Source organism: Adiantum capillus-veneris, chromosome 18 (genome assembly GCF_014529385.1).
Source record: "Adiantum capillus-veneris isolate H3 chromosome 18, ASM1452938v2, whole genome shotgun sequence".
NCBI classification, from domain to species: Eukaryota; Viridiplantae; Streptophyta; class Polypodiopsida; order Polypodiales; family Pteridaceae; genus Adiantum; species Adiantum capillus-veneris.
Window position 1 is genome coordinate 17,142,587 of NC_140948.1, and position 25,934 is coordinate 17,168,520.

Consider the following 25,934-nt stretch of genomic DNA (forward strand, 5'->3'; position numbering starts at 1 on the left):
AATGTACAGTGCCTTATACACCTCAGCAAAATGGTGTTGCTGAGAGGAAAAACAGGTCACTAACGGAAATGGCACGATGTATGGTCAAAAGTCAAGCTTTACCGCATTCTTTTTGGCTTGAGGCCATCATGTGTGCCACTTATGTACTTAACAGGTGTCCTACGAAAGCTTTGCAGTCTATTACTCCATATGAAGCATGGCATGATAGAAAACCTTCTATTGAGCACATGCGTGTTTTTGGCTGTTTGGCATATGCTTTGGTGCCACAAGTGCAGCGCAGAAAATTGGATGATAAGGCTGTCAAATGTATTTTTGTTGGTTATAGTGCTGAAAGCAAAGGTTACAGGTTGTATCATCCGCAAACAAAACGTATTTTGGTTTCACGGGATGTAGTGTTTGTGGAAGATTCTGTTCAACCCTTGCTGTCATGTACTAGAGACAGTAATGTAAGCTCACAGGACATTTATGACACTTTGTTGCCTCTTTTCACTGGTGGAAATACGAATGTAAGTTCCAATGAGGCAAATGTACAGCCTATGGGGGTTTCTGAAAATGTTTTAGAACAGCTTATTACTGATGTAGATGTACATGATGTACTTGATGAGGAAAGGGCTGAAAATGAGCAGGCTAGAGGTATGCCAAAATGGCTGGTGCACACTTTGCGTGACAGTAAATTGGATGCACCTTTATCTAGTCGTACTCGTTCAGGCTCTCGCCATGCATCTTATGCATCAGATTGTTATGCTTTGGCTGTGTCTAGTTTACATGATGTTGAGGAGCCTCTGTCTTTTGATGAAGCACAGAATTCAGAAAATTGGATTGCTGCCATGAAATCAGAATATGATGCACTTATAGAGAATGACACATGGACTTTATGTGATTTGCCTCCTGGCAAAAAGGCCATTGGTACGAAGTGGGTTTACAAGTTGAAACGCAAGCCGGATGGTGAGATCGATCGCCATAAGGCTCGACTTGTTGCAAAGGGTTATGCACAACAAAAAGGCATAGATTATGAAGAGACTTTTGCTCCCACTTGTCGTATGACTACTGTGCGTTTTCTATGTGCATTGGCAGCTCATTTTGGTTGGGATGTACATCAATCAGACATTGTTACTGCTTTCTTGAATGGTGACATATTTGAGGAAGTTTATGTAACGCAGCCTCGCGGTTTTGTCATAAAAGGACAAGAGGACAAAGTGTTCAAATGTAAGAAGGCTTTGTATGGGTTGAAGCAATCTCCTCGTGCTTGGTATGAGAAAGCTGACACTCATTTGGTTAAACGAGGCTTTCGTAACAGTCCAACAGAAAGCACATTGTATGTAAAGCGTGAGGATGATGTATTTCTCATTGTGGTTCTTTATGTTGATGATTTGCTGATCACTGGACCAAATGAGAGACATATTGCTGAATTTAAGGCTGATTTGAATGCTACTTTCAAGATGAAAGATTTGGGGCTGTTGCATCATTACTTGGGTATACAGTTTAAGCAGTGTGATGGTGGTATTGCCTTGTGTCAGAAAAGTTACATAGAGACATTGCTATGTAAGTTTGGACTTGAGGATTGCAAACCTATTGCCACTCCCATGGAAACAGGTTTGAAGTTGAGTCTACATGATGCTGGCGATCCTGCTGATGTCACTCTTTACCAAACTGCTGTTGGCTGCCTCATTTATGTATGCAACACGAGGCCAGATATTCAGTTTGCAGTCTCGTAGGTCAGCAGATTTATGCATAGCCCAGGGTCTAAGCATTGGCAGGCTGTCAAGAGGATTTTCCGCTACCTTAGTGGCACTTTACATCTTGGCTTGTTTTATCCCAAGGGGGGATCATTGCCGCCAGACTTACATGCTTTTTCGGACTCAGATTGGGCTGGTTGTTTTGACACGCGAGTGTCCACAAGTGGTTTTTGTTTCATGCTTGGCAGTTCATGTATATCATGGTTGAGCAAGAAGCAACCTACTGTGGCCACTTCGAGTTGTGAGGCTGAGTACAGGGCGGTCTTCACAGCTACGGTTGAGTGTGTATGGCTCAAACGCCTTATGGCTGACTTGGGTGTTGGACAGGACACTGCCAACACTATCTACACTGACAGTCAGAGCGCATTGGCAGTTGCGAGGAACCCAGTTTTTCATGCTCGCACAAAGCACATTGAGGTGCATTACCACTATGTCAGGGAGAGGCTCTCAGCAGGAGAGATCAACTTGGCTTATGTGCCAACACAGGACAACCTTGCAGATCTTTTCACAAAGGCATTGTCTCGTGAGAAGCTTGAAGCTTTCCGCAAAGCTTTGGGCTTACTCCCCTTTGTGGACTGATCCTGTCCTCAGGGCATGGCACTTCCCTTTACTCATGTGCCAGCTCTCGTTCACCGCATCACTCCAGGGGGGATTTGTTACCATATACATGTGGTAGTGATGTGTGTGAACACACTAGGACCGCCGGGGCATTTTTTCCCTCTTTAGGAGGTTTTTTCCCCCGTGCATTGTATATACGCCCATCACTCTAGGGCTATCTATCTTTCCATTGCACACTAAGTAACACACTCTCTATTGTGTGCCTTGAGCTTCCTTCGTCTTCTCCAAGCTGTGTGTGTTTCTCTGCAACCCTAATTCCAACAGGAATCTATTTATAGCTTGACTTCATTGCACAAATAAAAAGCGTCGTGTCACACCGTTGAAAGTTATGACTGTGCAGACGTTGCTTTTGTGCCAAGATTACAATACCACGGCGTCGAAAAAATCTGCAGTTCTCATTGAATTTTGATCCAACTTTTCACTCCCACCCTTGATCCTTTCCCGTGTCACATATAGACGAGGGGTGTATGGAAAAGTGTCCTTTTTTTTTGTCGGGTGAGAAATAGAAGAAAAGTTTTTTGGTGACTAACTCTACGTACTCGTGACTGCCCTGACGGTCACGTGTCTCTGTGAATCAACTCAGCTGATGCAGTGGACAGCGTCAGTCACCTACTATGGTGGAGTGGTGGAGATCTGGTGCGCGCCCTGCCCCCTGAGCCTGACGATGATGGCGTGGGAGCTCCACCGCCGCCTTAACTCTCTTCTATGTTAAAATGCACCGCTTCCTAGTTCTAGTTTGCCGTAACGCGATTGTGGAATCTGCGCGCACATTACAATGTGGACACCCATTGACACGCTATGGGAAGAGGCGAAGCATTCTAATCAGTTTCAACCCATCTTCTCAGGCACGTTCTGTGTAGTTTATCTGCTCAAGCACCCTGATTACGTTGTGACATGTACTGTTGCTGGAAGCTTTTTGCGGAAGCAAGCTAGAGGCGATTATTTTGGGGTAGGGCACTTTAAGCTTCGTACTTGCGGCCTTTTGATGTAGGTGCCGTAGCGAGCACCATTGTGTAGGAAAGAGGAGAACCATGTCTCACCTTAGCTGGAACCATTTAGGAGAAGTAGCCACTGCAGCACAGCTCACTGGTCTCGACTCTGTGAAGATCATAGCACTCATTGTGAAAGCAGCAAATAATGCTCGGATGCACAAGAAGAATTGTAAGCAGTTTGCCCAACACCTCAAACTCATTGGGAATCTTCTAGAGCAGTTGAAGCTCTCGGATCTGAAAGAATGGCCTGAGACACGTGAGCCCCTTGAAGAGCTTGAAGAAGCGTTGAAGAGGGCATTCCTCCTTGTTAACAGCTGCAAAGACAAGAGCTATTTGTATCTCCTTGCCCTGGGTTGGAGCACTGTCTCACAATTTAAAGAGCGCCAGGCAGAGATTGACAGGCTACTTGGATTGATCCCTCTCATCACTCTCGTCGACAATAACCGGGTTAGTGGTCTGCTATCATTTTCCTGCTGCTTTTTAGTGTTTGTTCAGTGGTAAATTCCTCCTCACTAGATGGATATCTAGTCCCTGCCCTTTGGTTGCTTCATAGAGCTACACTCGTCTGTCCCTTCATTAAGGTGTGGCAATTATTCCCTCTAGGAGTGTCCGAAGAGCATTTCTTTTGAGTTGTAGGGAGTGCTTGGTATTGAGTAAATTGTGGTTGGCCAGCACAGCCCACGCTTAAGATGTAATATCTTGGGACATGTTGTCAGGTTGTCCCAGGGAGCAGCACTTGGACCTCAGAGTAAAAAATTAGATCCTCTCAGCCATGTCAGACGCTGCACAGAGCCACACATAGAGAGGATGGGGGTCAGAGCTTGCAAGTTCATACATAGAGAAATAGTCAGAGACATAGCATGCATGAGACATAGCAGCGGCAGAGAGGCAGAGACAGACAGTCAACCAGTCCATTGTAGTCTATCGATGGAGCGGGGCCAACAAATAGTGGGCTTATGTCTAGGTCTAGGGAGTGAGGGCTTCTTTGTGGCCTTGTGAGGCTATACTCTCTTGGGAGGTCTTGGGGCATCATCATGTCCCCCATTTGGTCCAAGTCGGACTGTTTTTGGTCTAGAGTGGTGACTTTACATCTTCCCTTATATATTGAGTGGCTGTGTGTGTGTGTGTGTGGGGGGGGGGGGGTGTGGAAGCCTTTGGAAGAGGTCCCAGAGTTGTCTTTCGTACACAACATGGAGGCCTTGTAGTTGCGTTTTTAGCGCAGTTGGACAGAGGGATAGAGCATGAGAACCAACAATCGGTGCATAGTTGCCAAGAAAGTCGTTTTTTCAATCAAAGAAACTTACGAAACGCTTCAAACGTTTCTAAACTTCTCTTGAACGTTTTAAAGACGAAATCTTTTTACTAGTGTTTAAGTCACATGGTCTTGTCCCGCTCGAAGAGAATGCATGAAAATTGAGGATAAAGGCATAATCTACTGATATCCGGATCATTTGCCAGCTCTAAAGTGCTCCACCCTCGAGGAAAGAGTTGGAAACTTGCACCTGCAGTCATATTCCACATGCCAGAATCTCCAAGCTGCTACGGGAAGCCCAAAGAATGGGACAACCAGAGCTGTTGAGCAATCATTTGTCTGATGACGAAGAACTAAAGAACTGCACCAACCACCATGTACAATGATGTATTGCAAAGTGTATCTAAAGGAACTTTATGGGAATTGAGAGTGAAACTGCTATTGATCTTCATCTGTTTGGAACACATTTCGAAGGAATATCACCCCTCTTTCAAAGTGAATCGGGAACTAACATCCAACAGAAAGGAACACATAGCAATAACTAAGACTGCAGCTACCACGGCAAGATCAAGCAACCCTGCACACAAGCTGTGCAAGAGCAGAACAAGGTGCTGTAGAAGGCCACCAAATAGACTGTCAATCCTATCCGTTGCACATGGAACCACTAAATCTTTAAGGAAGTAGTCTCAGAAACTAACTCCCAAGCTGGCTCCACATCCCCCTCTAAAGGGAGAACACCCGAACCATGGATAACTGTCATAACCCTCCAATAGTCTCTACTTGTGTAATCGGATCATTTGGGGTAGGTGAATCCGAAGAAAATATGCTTGTGGAACGTGGAATCAAGTCTGGGATAACCGAGAAGAACATTTCCCCAGTTGCAAAGAATGTCATGGCTAACTTGTTCTAGTCCGAAAAGGACCACTATCCACGTGTCTGAACTAACATGCTAGTCTAAGGATAAGGGAAGTAGGTGTGTCCTGAATGAAACAGTCACCAGGGATAAATCTAGAAGACAAGGCATGGGAAGTACTGCTCGGATGCACTAGGAAGGGCAACCGTCACACCACAAATCCGAAAGATGAAGCAACCACCGTAAGTGGCTAAAGAAGAACACCCGCGAAGATATTAATTGCGCTGTGGACTAAAGCAGACCATCCAAAGCCATAAGAAGTGTGCAAGGAAACCAAGGACTAGAAGACACCCTGCCTTGTACTTCGATGAATGGAGCATCGAAAGTCAATTGAAGATAATAATGTGGAAGCCCCCTCTGAAAAAGAAGTATCCTCAAAAGTACGCTCTGAGGTAACAACGGACTCAACCCCACGTTGGAACAGAGCAAACAATGTCACTGAAAGCTACAGAGCTAAAGCTGAGAGCTCTTCCCAAGATAGGACCACCTTCCGCTCACTCCTAGGCAAAGAGAATAAGTACCACCAAAAAGAAATCTGAGATACCCTGGCGTAAAGCTACTTCCTTTGTAACTGAATAGCAAAATGTGAATCTCATAGTCGAGACTCAAAGAGAATTACACCATTGGTAAACTTGGACTGCTAAGAATAGGAAGGCCCGAAAGGTCATCACCTGAGGATCATGTTTGTCAAAGAAGCTGTCGGGGTCCAGAAAGGACCTAGTAAGACTTGGATAAGCACATATACTACCACTATTGTAACTTGTGTCACAAACTGGTGACGTGGCTGCCCTGTACACACACACACACTTGCCTTGGCTGGCTGACGTGGCAGCTGTCCCGGAATTCTTGCGGTGACACATGGCAGCAGCGTGTCACGTGACACATCCCAACCCTATGTGTCCGTGGACAAGCTACACCACAGTAGGGTTCAGTCAGTTTAGTCAAGTCTAGATTAGCAGTGATCTGGCACTTTTGTGAGTCTATTCGTAGACCGTGCATGCCCAGTCACTTAGCATAGATGCACATCCTCCGGTTGCACACAGCATGATCATCGGAATTCCCATCAAAATCCATTAGCATCAGTTAGGGGAATTTTCGAGTGCATTTAGCCTATTTTCCAATTTTTGGTTATTTTCACTTATTATTTTGAAGTGACTTTCCAACAAAAGTATGTAGGGCAATTTTGCTAAGTTAATATACAAGCAAACCCAAGTTAGCACTTTCTGGCAGAAGAGGCAGCAGGAGCTTCCCGCTCAACAGGCAACTTCTCAGCAGTACCCCCCCTCAACACGTAGCCTCGCCATACCTCTCACCCCATCATTGGCGTTTTTCTTCTAGATCCAGCATCGCCATCAAGTCCTACCTCCTGGCGTTTCCTTCCCTTGCAGATATTGCCATCACCCCTTCCTTGCTGGCGTTTTTATCCCAGCCTTTCAGCGTTTTTACTAACTCTAGGCCTTCACAGCAGATCAGCGTTTTTCTTGCTGCCATTCCAGCGTTTTCCAACCTTGAAGAAACCTGCTGATCCAGCGATTTCAGCACTCAACAGCAGCCTAAAACGCAGCCTATGGTGTCAGCAACATCAGCGTTTTCATCTTCAACATGACCCCCAAATAAGAACCACTCATTTTCAGCCTCAAGACAGCAGTAAACAGTCCATTTTCAGCCCCGAAACAGTCCAAGAATTTCAGCATATAGAAGATCACAGATTTCAGCCCAAGTCGTCGTCGTCATCACCGTCGTCGTCATCGGCATAGTTCCATTGCATCAGTCCATTGCATTAGCATTGTACACCTTTGTGCAATCAAAGTTAGACCACTCTGGCCGACGAGAGTGGGGCCTTCGGAGGAGGGTTTTACAACCTCTCGGATTCGTATCTCTTCTCTCTCCTTCTCTCAGTCTCATTCACTTGCACGCACAATAGCCACTTACTTTGTTCGTGATCACAGCACTCTACAAGACGGAAGGCTCTCTCCTTCCCTAAGAACTAAAAGGAACCTTGAGCAATAAAGATCACTAATCTTGAGAAAATACAATATTCATTCCGTTGCACCTTACATTGGTATTAGAGCTTTGAAAGTGTTCTGCATTACTCAAGGAAAGAACCATAAGAACCACAATAATTTTTTTTGCTTGTTGCAATCGCACGAACCCAAGTTTACTTGGGCGTGGCGATTCCTAATCGTGTTTTGTTGAAGAGTGACAGGAATCCCAAGAAAGAAGGGCTTGTTCAGCCTCCCCTTGTGTCTCTTTTCACTCATTGAGAGCGGACCGTGCACTTAGCGGCCGGCCAATCGACGTGAGGTGGGAAAAAGCAACCTTGGTGTGAGTGCAAGGTTGCCAAGGGGTGCGCCCGCGCAGAAAGGAGTAGAACTCGGGTGAAGAGAAGATCCTTCTCCAACGAGATTTGCAAGCGAAAGAAAACCTCAAGAACCCCAAGAACCCAAGACCCTCAAGACTCAAGAACCTCAAGAACCCAAGATTCTCACGAATCAAGGACCTCAAGAACCTCAAGACCCTCAAGAACCCAAGTTCCACGCGAACTTAAGAACCCAAGATCATAGTGCACGGTCGTCACCCGAAGCGGAATGGATACTTCGCATACAGGTGATGAGCATGAGAGAGGCGACGAAGACTCGTCCCCACCCGGAGATGATTTCTTCAACTCTCCCCCTTCACCATCTACGCCACTAAGTGCTATGGAGGCACTGGTCAAGCAGATGATGGCCATGATGGATAGACGAAGCAAGTCGCCTTGCTCAAGAACGAGAGCGCGATGAAAGAAACGCAAGACTTGCGGCAAAACAAGAAGAAAATCGACTTGCTCAGGAACGTGACCGTGATGAAAGAAACGCAAGACTTGCCGCACAACAAGAAGAAAATCGACTTGCTCTCGAACGTGAGCGCGATGAACGAAAAGCAGAAAAGGACAACGAGCGTGAAGCTCAAAGGGAGATTGGCAATCAAGAATTTATTTCCCAATTGCTAGCCTCGAAGACCGAACCACCCAAAGATCGTGGGAGTTCGTCAAGTGACGCAAGCCACGACGTGGATTCCAACCATCCAGTTACAGAAAAGTTGACTTTCAGTAAGTATGACGGTAAGATGGATGCTACAGTTATTCATTCTTGGTTGCATCAATTTAATGCTTATTTTGCGACAACTAAGAAGACAGGAAATAGCAAAGTTTTGACGGTAGCTATGTACCTTGCCGGTGATGCCATCCATTGGTACCACGCATGGCAAGAGGCACAGCTAGCCGTGCACCTAGAGGCAGCCGACGATTTCACGCCCCTCTCTTTTAGTTGGACTGATTTCCAAGACAAGCTCAAGGCGCGGTTTATGCCACCTCAGTACCTTGCACGATTGAAGGACGATTGGCCCGCTCTCAAGCAAAATGGTATGCCGGTTATGTCTTTTTCTAATCGTGTTTTGCAGCTAGGTACCCAACTACGCATGTCGGATGATGAGCGCAAAGAGGCTTTTCTCTTTGGATTGGACGAGTATATCAAGTACGATGTCGAGGTATTCGATCCAATCGATCTCAATAAGGCGGTAGCGATTGCTCTCGCACAGGAGATGAAGCACAAGGGAAAGCCTAAGGAGAACAAGACTTTCACAAGTACCTCGCAGACTTCTCAGAACCCTCAGAACGGTAAGAACGGTAAGAATGGTAAGAATGATAACTCTTCTAACCAATCTTCCAACAGTCTCTCATCAAAGAATTCTTCCAATGAATCTAAGGGTAAGGCTAACACAATTGCTAAACCTAAGCTTACTCCATATAAAAAGGTAACACAAGGAATTGTAGGAGGATGCATCACGTCGGAAGAACAAAGCACTTATTCTAAGGAAGGTCGTTGTTTTCATTGTCACATTAAGGGTCACATAAAAAGAACATGTCCTAAGCTTGAATCGAATGAATCTAAAGAACCCACAGCACCCACTACATCTGTCAATGCAATGAATGATAACACGGGTGTGCCCAAAGTTTCTCAGGACCCTCCCATTGATGATTCTCTCATTAAATGTTATGGTCGTACGTCGGGGCACCATTTTGTCATATTGTTTGACCCAGGTAGTATGCATGATGTGATCAGTTCCTCTCTTGTTGAGAGAGCTCGCCTTGAAGTCAGTCCGAGATCTCCTATCGAGGTCTCTGGCTTTCGTCCAGGTATGGACGCTTTCATCACGGAGGAGTGCCTTGATGTGTTGTTTGCAATTCAATAGACTGCCTTTACTAGAAGATTTGTTGTTTCTCCTCTCTTAGGATGTGATATGATTTTAGGCATTAAGTGGTTTCGTGAAATTGATGCTTTCATAAATTTTTCGGCTAACACTATAACTCTCAATGCCGACAGTGCTTCTGCTACTGTCTTTCATGGAGTGGACACTGCTCCTTCTCCATCTCTCATTGCTAATATGCAGGACAAGGTTGAAAGGATTTGAGATAAGGAGACTCTCTCAGTCTCTTTTTCTCTACAACATGACACACAGAACTTGCATGATTATGAGAAGCATGATGATTTGAATGATAATGATTTGCATGATGATTTGGATGAAAAAGACAAGCATGATGAATTGCATAAAGATGATGTGATTGTTCACAAGGATGATGTGTTAGTGGATGCTTTTTCTAGCGAAGCTAACCTCGTTGTAGATTCGATTAATCACCAAGAATTGATCTTGGCTTTCGAGTCAAGGTCCACAGATCCCCCACACGAAGATTCGATAGATCCGGAAGAAGCGATCTTGGCTCTCGAGCCTTGGTCCAAAGAGCCATCATAGGAAGTATTATGTGTTCGCATGATTGATACGCACGCATTGTTCAAGTGTTTCATTCGTGACGGTTTCCTGTATTTTAGTCAGCATCGTTATGTGATCCCTTTTCCTAGGCATGACATATTGTATGTTGAGCACATTTCTCTCATGGATGAGCAGGAATGTATACGGATTGTTCATGAAAAGTTGAAAAGTTTGTACGTCAGGAAGTCACATTCCACGTCTCTTCCTTGGTATGACACAGTTTCCGAAAGAGGACATGATTGTATGAGCACCAAGCATGGGCATTTCCATTGTGATTTGCCACAGTTGATTGATTTCGATCAAACAGAAAAGATTCGACCTCATTGTTTGCATGTATTTGATGAACAAGTTGTCACTCCGTCTCTATGTTCATCTACATTGCATACACAGTCTTTAGAGAAGACAAGATTTTTTTCCTTCACTTTACATGGAATGGTTATGTTCATGGTTTTGTGTTGGAGAATGTTTCAGGAATTTTCCGCCATGGAGATTCTTGAAAACGAAAGAAGCAGGATACTCGACGAAGTTGAAGTATCAAAGGAGCCACAAAAGACTTTGTGTCGCTTTCGGCGCGGCCCAAAGAAGCAAGCGTTGCAGACCTTTATGAAGTTCAAGTATCGCTCGACCCACATAGCATAGTGGGTCGGCGAAGAGTCCCTTCCAGGATTCCGGATGCTGTTGGCGATCTCCCTCGACGCCATACAGTTCGGTACCAGTACCTCACTTTGAAAAGGAGGGGATGTCACGTGACACATCCCAACCCTATGTGTCCGTGGACAAGCTACACCACAGCAGGGTTCAGTCAGTTCAGTCAAGTCTAAATTAGCAGTGATCTGGCACTTTTGTGAGTCTATTCGTAGACCGTGAATGCCCAGTCACTTAGCATAGATGCATATCCTCCGGTTGCACACAGCATGATCATCGGAATTTCCATCAGAATCCATTAGCATCAATGAGGCAGCAGGAGCGTCTCGCTCAACAGGCAACTTCTCAGCAGTACCCCCCCTCAGCACGTAGCCTCGCCATACCTCTCACCCCATCATTGGCGTTTTTCTTCTAGATCCAGCATTGCCATCAGGTCCTACCCCCTGGCGTTTCCTTCCCTTGCAGATATCACCATCACCCCTTCCTTGCTGGCGTTTTTATCCCAGCCTTTCAGCGTTTTTACTAATGCTAGGTCTCCACAACAGATCAGCGTTTTTCTTGCTGCCATTCCAGCGTTTTCCAACCTTGAAGAAACCTGCTGATCCAGCGATTTCAGCACACAACAGCAGCCTAAAACGCAGCCTATGGTGTCAGCAACATCAGCGTTTTCATCTTCAACATGACCCCCAGATAAGAACCACTCATTTTCAGCCTCAAGACAGTAGTAAACAGTCCATTTTCAGCCCCGAAACAGTCCAAGAATTTTAGCATATAGAAGATCACAGATTTCAGCCCAAGTCGTCGTCGTCATCGGCATAGTTCCATTGCATCAGTCCATTGCATTAGCATTGTACACCTTTGTGCAATCAAAGTTAGACCACTCTCGCCGACGAGAGTGGGGCCTTCGGAGGAGGGTTTTACAACCTCTCGGGTGTCGTATCTCTTCTCTCTCCTTCTCTCAGTCTCATTCACTTGCACGCACAATATCCACTCACTTTGTTCGTGATCACAACACTCTACAAGACGGAAGGCTCTCTCCTTCCCTAAGATCTAAAAGGAACCTTGAGCAATAAAGATCACTAATCTTGAGAAAATACAACATTCATTCCGCTGCACCTTACATAGCGTATGGACCTCCCCGGAAATTGCTGCGCATTCTGCGAAATTTGTACGGACAACTGACGTGGCAGATGCGTAGGGAAAAGCAGCTTTTTACGTGGGCTTATTTCTACGCAAGAGAAAGAGAGAGAGAGAGAGCTTTATTTTTAAGCTGCTCTATTTACTAAGCAAGAGAACTTGTGAGAAGAACTGCTTTATTTTTGCAAGGCTTTTTATGGGCAGCTTTTGGGGCTCTGCTTTTGGCATCCCTTGTAAACCTTTATAAGTGTGGGCAGGGCTCCCACTCTTCAGAGCATCTGGACGCAGAGTCTGAGAGTGAGACCCTCCCACTCCCTTGTACTTTGTGCAACAAATTTAATATAAAAAAGGGACGCCAATGTTTGGGGCCAATACCTCTTGGCACAGAACTCCGCTGGGCCGGTGTTGAATCTAATTGTAAACTGCTTTGAAGCGAATTCCTGTCGTGTCGCGGTAGATTCTTGACTTGGAGTGTCCAAGTCTATTACAATGGTATCAGAGCGCAACCGATTTCTCTTCTACTGGGAAATCCGATCCTTTTTACGCGGCACTTATGGATTCAAGCAAAGGACAATCGACTTTCTCTGCATCCGGAGATGCGAGAAGAGATCACGAAGAAGATTCACGCGAGGAGTACGGCCCGCTTCGGCCTACTCAGGCGGAGCTTGAAGAGATGGAACATCGGAAATTGGTCGATGATGCGACAAAGTTGATGATAGATTTTGCGAAGGACCCTAAACTTGCAAAATTTCAAACCCAGACCTCCTTCGACGAGGTGCACTCACAGTGGCGGCAAACCACGGAGCCACCCCTCAAACCGGCACTCAAACAACCTCCTGCTCCGAGGATGTTTACAGAGCAAGAATTAGAAGAGGTGGTTGATGCACGGATTAGCAAGCTTTTTGACGCGCAGAACAAAGTCAAAAAGCACGACAAAAAGCAGAAGAAAGGAACTGACTTCCCAGGGTTATTTGGGTAGTCAATCTACATTGCCTCGGCAAGAAAGCAAAAGAAGCATGTGCGATTTGAAGGAGTACCTAGTTCTTCTTCTTCTTCTTCTGACAGTTCTTCTAGCTCAGCCTTCAGGTCTAAAAAGATCTCAAACGGTGTGTCAGTTGACTTAGCGGCAGAGCAATGAAATGTTCCCCTCGACATTTCGAAGCTAATGACGTGAAGACCTTTTATGGTCTAAAAATAGCAACTCTCTAAAATTTAGGAGATGCATCATTTGTATTCCTATTGGTCTTCTGACCATCTTTGAAGTCCGCTACCAGACCCAAATCTGCAATGTGGCTCATTTATAGATGATTTTCCATCAATGACCCCGTCTTTGCTAGTCTCTTGTCTACTTGTCCATCTTCAGTGTCAACTGGTCAAACAGGGTAAGTGCCTATCCGACCTAGACTCTTACTGGACATTCCCGTCCGTTCCACACTGGCCATGCAACTCCCGGGCGTTTAGATTTCCAGAGGGATATAAACAAAGGAAATAAAATCTCCCTTAAAGAAAACCAACACAGAAGTTGCCACAATCTCGTGACAACAACCCGAAGCTGAAGAAAACGAGGAGATCCTTGTTCCAGAAAAGATCTTGGCACATAAAGACAAAAAGATAAAGGGTAAAGCGATAAGAAGGTTCTTGGTTAAATTTGCGAAGTGGATGGAGGAGAAGGACCTAGCAGATACTCCTCAGATTGTGAATCTTTACCTTGAAGCATTTGGTTTAGCATAGTCTATTCCGAATCGAACCCCGAACTCAGCTTGGGCGGAATTTGGTGTAGCGGGTATGCACAAGAGGGGAGTCGCTCCACTCCTTTGTCAACAAATTGCCCCAATTTTTGATACTAAAGTCATTGATGTCTCTTTTGAGTTTCAGGGATACTGTGAGTTGACAGTAGTCTGCTGTATGACTTTATGAATTGGAATTCCCGATAATATGATATTGATTTGTTCTTGACTTGTTTAAGTGCAGGAACTGATAGACGAAATGACTGTAGCATTTCGGTTTGAAAGATCTCGATAGATGTGATTGCAATAAGGATTAGTCAATCGGGCATCTATGAGGTCCCGAGTGGATCTAGATGCGATTGCTAAATACGTTGCCGATTAATCATGGTCCGAGATCCGAATAAATTTTGAATGTGATTTTTCATGTGATGTCCCGTGATGTGACTATCGATTGGTACATGTGCTAGATGTGTGTTCCTAGTGCGTCGGTACTAACAGTCAGTGTCTGTTAAGACAGTTTATGGCTTCTGTCTGTTTAGCAGGCGTAATCGAGGGCGATTACAATGCTTTCAAGAGGGGGATATGTCACAAACTGGTGATGTGGCTGCCCTGTACACACACCCCCGCCTTGGCTGGCTGACGTGGCAGTGACGTGCAGCAGTCCCGGAATTCTTGCGGTGACATGTGGTAGCAGCGTACGGACCTCCCCGGAAATTGCGGCGCATTCTGCGGAAATCTATATGGACAACTGACGTGGCGGATGCGTAGGGAAAAGCAGCTTTTTGCGTGGGCTTTCTATGCAAGAGAAAGAGAGAGAGAGCTTTATTTTTAAGCTGCTTTATTTACTAAGCAAGAGAACTTGTGAGAAGAATTGCTTTATTTTTGCAAGGTTTTTTATGGGCAACTTTTGTGGCTCTGCTTTTGGCATCCCTTGTAAACCTTTATAAGCGTGGGCAGGGCTCTCACTCTACAGAGCATCTGGACGCAGAGTTTGAGAGTGAGACCCTCCCACTCCCTTGTACTTTGTGCAACAGATTTAATATAAAAAGAAATACGGAAAGGGGCGCCAGTCTTTGGGGCCAATACCTCTTTGCACAGAACTCCGCCGGGCCTGTGTCGAATCTAATTGTGAATTGTTTTGAAGTGAATTCCTGTCGTGTCGCAGTAGATTCTTGACTTGGAGTGTCCGAGTTTGTTACAATTTGCTTCCTTAAAATCTTCACCAAAATTGTCCTTTGTACTTGTGCTGAAGAGAACATACCCACAACTGAACTATGCAATCAATACCCAATACACAACATGACACCAATGCTTTAAAGGAAAAGTAAAGGAACTGGCTCGGGGAACAAGCCCATGAAGAACGTGGGGGCTGATTTGTAACATGCCAGAAAGCTGGGAAAAAAACTGCAAGGGAAGAACCTGCTATACTTGCCAGTCGTGGCCAGATTTGCACCCGAAGGATTGCCCCCAAGGTTGGAGCTCTCCAAAGGGATGTATGGAAGAAGCATCCAAATGTTGCTGGCTGCGGGCGCAGGAACTAGATGTCTGCACTAACTGTCGACAAATCTGTTGTCGAGCATCAAGAAAACCGCCCATAAAAGGTTGCAAACATGTCCAACAACTGTTATTGACAAGCTCACAAGAGATTGTAAACTGTCCCACAATTGGTACCAACAAGCTCACAAAAGGGCAAAGGAATGACCAAATTTGTAGGACCACACTACCATTGAGGAAGGAGAGAACATGGAGATAGGAGAAGTCCACACTTCAACAAAACCTCCTTGAACTGTTGTCATTGTTGGCTAAGGTTCTGGCACCACATGCTCCACCTCTAAACCTCATCCAAGAGAGTTGGATGATCAAACGAGAAGTGGTTTTGAAGATAAAAATATCGCCCTGTGCCTGTCAAAGCCAACTCCAACACATGCACTGGAACATACACGCAAAGTGCTGCATACCGGATGAACAAGAGTCAACTGAAGCCAGAAGTGTAACTCCCATCCTTAGATGGACAATAGAAAATCAAAGAACATCCTCTGCTTCAAGAAGGAAAGGGATCCCCCTCTATCATCCGTAATCTAGAATCATCAACCTGCTACCCATAAGATAAGTAGCTCCATCGACAATTCTAAGAAAGACATGCATTTGCGAAAGGCAAAACAAATCTGCCAATCCATCTCCTCGAAGAAAACACAGCCATAGAAACCTGCTCTAGAAATGTTGAAGAAGATCCCGTCCAAACACTTTTCTCTGAAGAAGAAGCTGGAAATGAATAGCCCCCCCTCTGGATCCAACAAGCGCATGCTTGCTCCCCTTGCGAGAAGGCACGACAACATGACTCCATCTGGGAAAATCAAAGCAATCCAGCATTGCTACACATTTTGCGTCCTCCATCGGGCTCCCTTCGGCAGAGAGAGGCTGGGGTAAACAAGGGTAAAGACGGGGAAGTCGTAGACAAGGGTCCATAGCCTCCACATAGCCAAATCTGCCCCATACAAGCGAAAAACAGCAAGCTTCTTCTCTCTCAATCATGTCCAAAATGGCACCGCATTAGCCAAATCCGAGCATCCAAGGTGGTCGTGACACCTAGGGCTCTGATACCATATTCGATCTAGAACCCCTGCAATGCCACATACATGAAGGGAGATCACTGAGGTAGAAAGAGAGGACATCTGAGAATGAGAGAGAGCGAAAGTGAGATCTGTGACATGCTCTCCATGCTGATAACAAGCTGCTCATAAAAGTGACATGCCCTCTCCACATGGATACGATCTCCAACATGCTTTGAGAGCATAGATCTGGTCCACCTCCTCGTGGCTAGATCTGACATGGATCTGAATCTCGGATAAGAAACTGCACCATTGCATGATCACTGAAAAACGTTGGGGCTGATCTGCTGGGCAAAAACGTTGGGCTGATCTGCAACAAAAATGTTGGTTCCCCACTCATCTTCCACAATGCCCTCTGGAGCACCTAAGGGAAGGTGCCCCCCTCTGGGCTCAATTGCACTGCTAATAAGGTGACCCCCTCCCCCGACCCGAATATAGGCCCAAAGGCTGGCTGTTCGATCCACTCCTCTAGCTGCACGACCTTGGAAAATGAGGGAACAATAGGAGGAACTCAAGAGAGAGCACTGGAGGCCCGTAGGGATCAAGGCATGGCTAAACACAACCCGACATGAGAAAACAACCTCACACTGGCCAGGCATAGCCACAAAACAACCTTCGCTCCCTAACACTTGTACCTGGGAGAACTTGGGACCGACTGGACGAATCTAGAGGGATGCCTGAACTCTAACACCCCCTCACAGCTCCTTGAAAGGAAGACAGACCAGGAAGCTGGAGTGAGCAATCTGCAAGTGTAAAGAGAGGGTTTTGTGGACGACGATATCTGCTACAAGCTCCGCAATAGAAAGCATCTTGCATTATACAATCCAACTGCTATCCCTGAAAGACATGCGGGAAGTAAAATGCTGTCCGTTGAAAATAAATCCATCTCTATCAAGAATCTCCTCAACCTAACCGACTCACAAGTCACACAACCAACATCTGCAGAAGGTACTATTGCTGACCACTCCAAGAGAATGCATCAAAATTGAGGATAAAGGCAAAAACTAATGGTATTCGGATCATTTCCCAGCTCTTAAGTGCTTCACCCTCGAGGAAAGAGTCGGAAACTTGCACCTCCCATCATATACCACATACCGGAATCTCCAAGCTGTGCAAGAGAAGAACAAGGTGATGTAGAAGGCCACCAAATAGATTGTCAATCCTATCCATTGCACATGGGACCACTAAACCTTTAAGGAAGTAGTCCCGGAAACTAACTCCCAAGTTGGCTCCACATCCCCCTCTGAAGGGAGAACACCTGAACCATGGATAACTGTCATAACCCTCCAATAGTCTCTACTTGTGTAATCGGACCACCTGGGGTAGGTGAATCTGAAAGAAAATATGCCTGTGGAACCGGGAACCAAATCTGGGAGAACCGAGAAGAACATCTCCCCAATTGCAAAGAATGTCATGGCTAACTGTAACTGGTTTCTAGTCTGAAAAGGACCACTATCCACCTGTATGTTATTTCACTGTCCACCTGTATGAAATAACATGCCAGTCTAGGAATAAGGAAAGTAGGTGTGTCTTGAATGGTAGTCTCCAGGGATCAATCTAGAAGACAAGGCATGGGAAGTACTACTCCGATGCACTAGGAAGGGCAACCGTGACACCACAAATCCAAAAGACGAAGCAACCACCGCAATGGCTAAAGAAGAATTTTATGCAATCTAAAGCAAATACCTCTCTAGTGATAGAGAGGGGAGGCCCGTTGGAGGGGTTTGGGACCCCATTTGGTGTTAAATTTCTTTTCTCTCTCTCTCTCTTTCACTCACAAAACCTTCACTCATAGTATCAGTCTCTTCTCTCTTTAGTCTATTGTCCAGACTCCCCATCTCTCACATGAAGTAAAAGGAACCCTCTCATGCAGTAAAAGGAACCATGAGTACACACTGCGCACTCATTCTGAGCATTCACCATCAATCACTTCCACTGCACATTATTTTGGTATTAGAGCTCTTTGGCAGTGTTCGGTATCATTACTCAAGAAAAGAACCTCTCTCAAATTTATTTTCTCAAAGAATCTTTATGTCCTTGCCCTGGACTTATTAGCCACTCCCACCCTTAGTGCATGGCGTTCGCTCCGTTGTCATCTCTCTGTCTTAAGGGCAATTAAGCCATAAAGAACCACATTTTTTTTTTGTTGCTTTTTTTTTGAGATTGTATGTAACCGAAGATCACTTGGGCGTGTGGATCTCTCTAATATGTGTTTTGGAAGAGACCATGGTAGGTAACCTAGAAAGGGCTTGTCCAGCCCCCCCTCGTTCCACTTTTCAATTGATTGAGAGTGGACCTTGCACATTGCAACATGCCAATCGACGTGAGGTGGGTAAAAGCAACCTTAGTGTGAGCGCAAGGCTGCCTAGGGGTGGCCTGCAAGGAGTTGAGCTTGGGCAAGTGAAAAGCCTTCCTAAACTTAGATCGCAAGCAATGCCAAGTACTAAGAACCCAAGTACCCAAGTAACCCAAGTGCCCGAAAAACCCAAGTACCCAAGTACTTAGTGCATTGTCATCACCAGAAGCGGGAGTGGAATTGGAGGAGAAGAAATCCCTACACGAAGAGAATTGTGTCTAGTGCAACGGAATTGGAATGGTGACAAGATTGAGACTTTACACTTCCACAAATCTTTACTTTTTTCCTTGCTTTGATGTGTGCTACTTAGCATGAATGATGGTTCCTTTTATTTCTTTGAAGAGAGAGAGACAGAGATGTGTAGAGAGAGAGAATTGAAATGTTATATTAACCATCTTCAAAAGGCCAAAGTTACCAAACTGATACAATCCTTGTGGATCTAATCCAATGTCTGGGTACAAAAATAAAATGAAGTGTGAAACCGGCCCGAAGGGCGGTAGACTTAGGCTTTCACCCGAAACTTTACTTAAAACTTTAACACTTAGAGAAACCTTGCAGAAGGAACCTGCAACGGGAATTAACACTTCAAAGCGCACATAGCTCGGAAGCTAGAATGCTTCGAGCAGACACCGACAACCTGTAGGCCCCAAAAACTAGCGCCCCTTTCGGTATTTCTTTATTCCTTTAGAGGGTAAAGTTACAAAATTAGAGTCCTGGGGATCTTCATCTGTATCCGACTAGATCATACCTGTTTTGGCAAAATTTCGGCAGCATAACGGCCCCAAAACTCGCCCTTAACAAATCCCCCTGCTGGAATTTCGCTTCCAAAGAATAAACCCTCTGTTTCCAGATCAAAAACAGAAATTACAGCTCGCTGTATTTACTCGTTTTTACCCTGTTTTTAGCCCTAAATAGTCCCAGAACTGTCCACTGACAGTGGGGCACTGTTCCCAATGCTTTTGGCATCCATACGGCTGCAAAACAGTCCAAAAACAGCGCATAACCAGCATTGAAAATGCACCTCTAAGGTGAGGTTATCACCCTCACCGGTGCCTGCTTTTAGAGTAGCAGTTAGCTACTCCTGTTCCTGCTCAAAGAGGCTCTTGCCTCGACAAAAGCATAAGACCACACAACTGTACATAGGTCAAATGAAGAGCCCTCTTGTGGGGCATCATGTTACTGCACGTAGGGGAGAGAGAGAGCAGTGAAAGCTGTGCAAGGCTTCAGTTCTTGCACTTCAATCTACATAGAGGGGAAAGCTTGCACACAATAGCTCTTAACTTGTAACAGGTTCTCAATGAAGCATCCCCCCAGCATAAATCGAGCGCCCTCTCTTCTGCGCTTGATTTGTAATGCATCTGTGAACAAATAGATGCAAAAGGGGAAGAGTTCCATATCTGATGCGCTCCAATGTTGAAAATGAGCTCTTTGGTCCTAGGTAAAGTCATAGGAAGCTCAAAAATGCAGAGAAATGGTTGAAAATTAGAGTTATCAGCCTCCAAAATTCTGTGGTTCTTTCCTTGAGTGATACAAAACATTGCCAAAGCTCGCTCTGATACCAATGTAAGGTGCAACGTACTGCTCCGAAAAGTCAGTTACGAATTCTGTTCTCCCAAACTTGGTAAATTGCCCAAAAAGCGCCACTTGGCACTCATGCATGCAATTTCTCCACATTGGGCTTCCCGCTTAAAAATCGCTCAACTGGTGTATCACTTGACTTTGTGCAGCAAAGTAATAAAATGATCCCCTTGTCATTCTGAAGCTAATGACGCGAACAGATTTCGTGGCCCAAAATAGCAGTTCCCTAAATTTTAGAAATGCTACCATTGGACTCTCACTGGTCATCTGACCATCTTTCACCATTGGGACCACGTCCAAAAATGCAATGTAGCCCTGTTCTCGGGTGATTTTCTCTTGGTGACCCCACCTTGGCAAGTTGCCTCATTTGAGTTAGTTCCACCAACTTATTAAGTGCGGCACTGGAAAATTCCCTTGAAGGATTCTGATGGGAATGCTTATGATCATGCTGTGTGCAACCAGAGGATATGCATCTATACTAAGTGACTGGGCATGCACGGTCTACGAATAGACTCACAAAAGTGCCAGATCACTTCTAATCTAGACTTAGTGGACCGAACTGAACCCTGATCATGCTGTAGCTTGTCCACGGACACATAGGGTTGGATGTGTCACGTGACGTTTGCATTTGCTCAACCCCTCTCTTCAGGGGAACATAAAAGGAACATCCATTGAAGCACAAAGTATTCACTAACACAAGGAAAGAAGGAAAGGATTTCGTGGAAGTTTAAAACTAGATCTTAACCATTTCAATTCCGCTGCACCTGACATTGCTATGAGAGCTTTGAAGATTTTGCACTAATTCGCTAATCCCCGATAAAAGTGTTTTTTTTCTCTCGTGTTTTTGGTTGCGTTGGCAGCCCTTCGGTGTATACTCCTCCCACTCTTTGAACAACAGGCTTGCCATTGTGCGTAGTGTCGTGCGCCTTGAGCGTCGGAAAATAGCAACCAATTGTATATCAGGTGTTGCATGCGGGGTGCGCCGACGAGGGGGTAGATAGTCTCCCGAAGATTAGTCTGTGACCTTCCTTGAACCAAGAGGAGAAATCCTTGCATGGTCAAGACTCGTAGCGGTATGGATACTATAACCGGCCCGTACAACGTAGAGGGCGGTACTATTTCAATTACCTGTTAACTTTACACAGAGCACTGAGAAGGGAAGAGAACACAGTTGCGTCCAGCGACTAGAATGTCACTACGCACACGAGACCGACACCCTGTAGGCCCCAAAGACTGGCGCCCCTTTCGGTATTTCTTTATTCAAATTAAGGTAGACGATCCGACCACTTAGCACAAGCTTTCACAAAGCTGTCCAAACCTGGCGAGGGCTGAAAACGCAGGTTTTCGATCGGATTTCGACAGCATAACGGCGCAAAAACCCCTGTAGGTCAAAAACACCTGTCTAGGACGGATTCCCTCGATATCTGGAAGCTTTCTGGTGAGCTGTCACAGAAATTCAGTGGGCTGTAATTCTCTGTTTTTCACTGCCGAGAGCCCAAAAGCCTGTACACGCATCCCAAGGCTCTCACGAGGCTCCCCCGATGTTCCCTTGCAGTTTAGGTGCGAAACCCTAAACCTGCAGAAAAACACAGCAGGCTGTAATTCCCTGTTTCGGATCGTTTTTAGCGGAGCGAACACGCCTACGCGTGTCCCAAGGGCTCCCGCACGCAATGGGACAATTCCCCTGTGAATTGGACGAGTTTTCACGCGAGAAAACTCTCCAAACTCGCAATCTTTCGTGATGGAACTGTGCGTACCTGTGGGGGATTAGCAATTAGCTGATCCGGTTCCTGTTCAGAAGGCTCTTGCCTTGGCAAACACGCATAAACCCCCAAAACTGTACATAGGTCAAATGAGAAGCCCACTAGTGGGGCATAACATACTGTACGTAGGGGAGAAAGAGAGCAGTATGTAGCGTGCGGGGCATCACTCCCGTCACCATACTGTGCATAGAGGGCAAGGTAAGCATTCCATAGCTTCTGTACCTGCTACAATCCACTTGAGGCTGAAAATGGCGCCCCCTTTGTTGATATGCAGCTCGTTTTTGCCTCCCAGAGTGGCAAAATCGCTCACAGGCTGACACGTCGCCCAGTTTCCGAGTTTGGGCTTTCCCTGCTAAAAATATCTCAATTGGTGCGTCAGTTGACTTGGCAGCAGAGCAATAAAATGTTCCCCTTGTCATTCCAGAGCTAATGACGCGAACACATTTTCCGGTCAAAAATAGCAGTTCCCTAAAATTTAGGAGATGCTTCCATGGCGTCCCTATCGGTCTCCTGACCATCATTGAAGACTACCATTTGACCACCATCTACAATGTGGGTTAATTTACTGGCCCCTTTCAACTTATAAAGTTGCAGTGACTTGACGAGTGGCCCAAATTCCAGTTTGGCGCACACGAGCTTCCATACTCATCAGAATTCAGTGCTAACTGGCCCGGGCAGTCCCTGTCTGACTGACCTAGATCCCCGATGTGAGAAACCCATTTGGCTGCAGCCGTTTCACACTGGCCATGCAATGTCCACTTGCACCTTTTCAAGGGTTCCAGAACAAACAAGTAAAAATAAAATAAATATATCTAATACTTATTTACGGAAGGCAACAGGAAAAATACACCTCCTGGTGACAGATACCTCCACCAATCAAGAAGGCGAGCAAGTGCCACCTATGGATCGTCCAAGCCCTCCCCCAACTCCTCCTCCTTCGTCAGCAAATCCCATGGATGCTATGATGCGCATGATGATGGAGATGATGATGCGGCAAGACGAAGCTCGACGACAAGAGCGTTTGGAAGCAGAGGAGGCACGTCGATTAGAGCGTGTGGAAGCGGCGGAGCGTGAGGAGCGTCGATTGGCGGTTGAAGCCGAGGCTCGTAGGCTGGAAAGTGATTCCATGCGTGATCTCATCACCACCTTGGCGGTGTGACCCGATCCCCCATCTTCGAAGCCCGATTATGAAAAGCTTGCCAAGACCATTGCGGAGGCAACCATTGCTACACGGACGACCAATGATCCAATTCCCGAGAAGATCACGTTCAGTAAGTATGACGGTAAGATGGATGCTATTGTCATTTACTCGTGGTTGCATCAATTTACATCCTATTTTGCGGTTGTTAGAAAGTTTGAAAATAACAAGGTTCTCTTGGCTTCCATGCATGTCACGGGTGATGCCATCACTTGGAAGGATGAATGGATGGAGAAGCAAGAGACGGCCCATATGGTTGCCCATGCCGAGTTCTACCTCGTTCCCCCTCTCGAGCTTAGTTGGGAGGAGTTTGCGGAGCATCTCGCTTCCTCCCTCCACAGTACTTGAAGCGTTTGAAGGAGGATTATCGGGCTTTGTCTCAACAAGGTAAACCGGTGATGTTGTATGCTAACCGTGTGTCATAGCTAGGTGAACAATTTCAGAAATCGGATGATGAGAGGTTAGAGGCTTTTCTCTTTGGATTGGACCACTCGATCAAGTTTGACGTGGAGGCCAGTGATCCAAAGACATTGCAAAAAGCGATACGCTTGGCTCAACTCCAAGGGATGAAGCACAACAAGGGTAAGCTTAAGCCGGCCTCAGGTAATGGTACTTCTTCCTCTCATGACTCGTCTAAGGAAAAGGATAAGAGTTCTAATGGGAATGACAACAATAAAAAGAACTCTCCCAATTCTTCTCCATCTACTTCTACCTCTGTAAGGGCGATAAATCTAAGGATAAGGGTAAAGGAAAATCTGATAAGCCTCAACTTACACTTGATGAAAAGATTGCCCAAGGAGTTTTAGGTGGTCAATTAAGTGAGGAAGAACAAGCATTGTATGCAAAGAGCATAGGTGTTTTCAGTGTCACGTAGTAGGTCACATGAAAAGGGAATGTCCTAAGAAAGAATCTAACAAGGAAACCTCTACTGCGTCAACTTCTGATGTTACCTCTCAAGTGAATGCTATGAGTGTGGTAAAGCAAGAAGCTAAGGAGGAGGGGATGTTTGAAGATGATGAACTCATAAAATGTTATGGACATGTTAATGGTCAAAGGGTCATTGTGTTCTTTGATTTTGGAAGTTCTCAGGATGTCATAAGTGAATCTCTTGTGAAACGTGCACGTCTTCAGACTTCTCCCATCCTCACCCTCCCGGTGCAGGGGTTCTCTGAAGGCATGGACGCTTCGATTTTTCAAGAATGTGATGATGTCACGTTGATCATTCAACAAACCCAATTTACTCGTCGTTTTGTAGTCTCTAAACTTGCAGGATGTGATATCATTTTGGGCATTAAGTCGTTTCGCATGTTCAAACACATTATCGATTGGGAGAAGCTCACTTTTCTCATCAAAGATAATGTGTCGCAGCCCGTCCTCATTTGAGGCGAGAGCGGTATTCCCTCTCTCCCTCTCATCTCTCATGTCCAAGCAAACAGAGAGCTACGTCGAGGAGCCCAAGCAACGGTCATCTATGTCAACCCCACATCAAGGAACTTGGGTATTCTTTGACAGGTATAGTGAAGGTTTTGTTAAGGTCAATTCGGTGTTTTCCCAAGATCATCATTCCCCTACACACTCTCCCCATCGACCTATGGACATTGTCTCCAACCAATTGCATGACGAGAAACATGTAGGTAATTTCTCCATCGGATAAAGTGAAGCCAAAACCAAGTGATTTCTCATTTAGGAGGCTTCGCCCTCCCAAGGTACGGTCTTTTGGTTTACCAGTTCTCTTTGTTCGTAAGACATCAAACTCATTTCAGTTTTGTGTGGATTTCAGCGCACTCAAGTCAAGGATGGTCAAGTTCGAGAAGCTGAGACTTCACATGGCCGTTCCTTTGTAGCGTCCACAGGAGGCACAATGAGTTTCCAAAGTGGACCTATTGAGTTGCCGCCACAAGGGTGGACTTCCAAGGAGCAATTCAAAAGAAGAACCACCGGAGATCATTGTTCCAGTCGAAGTGTTTTCGAATGCTTCCATTTTAGTTTGGCAATAAGAAAGAAGCGAAGCAACATTTCCTCAAATTCAAGGATCGAGGGACACATGAAGCGGCGTGGATGGATGAGGAATTCTTCACCGATTATCAGAATTTGCTAGCCTCATACAAGGAGGCCATGCAGATCGGTACCCGTACCTCACCTTAAGCAGGAGGGGATGTCACATGCACATGGCTCTGTGTGCCACGTGGACATACTTCATCGACTTCCAGAGCCAGTTTTCCCCTTCTTCCTAGATAGGGATGTCTAGAATCCTAGGAGGATTATTACCGGCAATTTTGTGAGCCTGTTTGCAGGACTTGCATGTCCGGACAAGTCCATTAGATTAGGTTTTCCAGTTTGGAATCCTCTTGCATAAATGGTTTGTATACGCGGTTTGACAGATGTTATTACACTACGGTGGTCATCTGGCATGACGAGCATGTAGTTCTAGGTTAGAGGAATCCGACGTGCCAGACCGCTCGTCAATCGGATTCCCGGTTGGGCGGATGTGGGATAGTTGCACCCAAATCTAGACCCCTGGATTATCAACAACCCAAGTACTTGACAGCGATGTAGCAAGAGCGTGGTCCGTTATCGCGACAAGAGCGGTTCCCGCCGTCTCGC

General features: G+C 45.7%; 1 protein-coding gene across 2 annotated transcripts in view; it reads left to right on the plus strand.

Moving 5' to 3' along the window:
* The first annotated feature begins 2,859 nt into the window (after window positions 1-2,859).
* The window catches only part of MCA1 (PLAC8 family protein), a 68,562-nt gene continuing 45,487 nt past the window's right edge, over window positions 2,860-25,934 (plus strand). For both annotated transcript variants that reach the window (XM_086488364.1, XM_086488365.1), the window contains exon 1: window positions 2,860-3,793. In XM_086488364.1, the coding sequence (XP_086344490.1) occupies window positions 3,386-3,793 (408 nt within the window). In that variant the 5' untranslated portion in view covers window positions 2,860-3,385. The remainder of the gene's footprint in view (window positions 3,794-25,934) is intronic.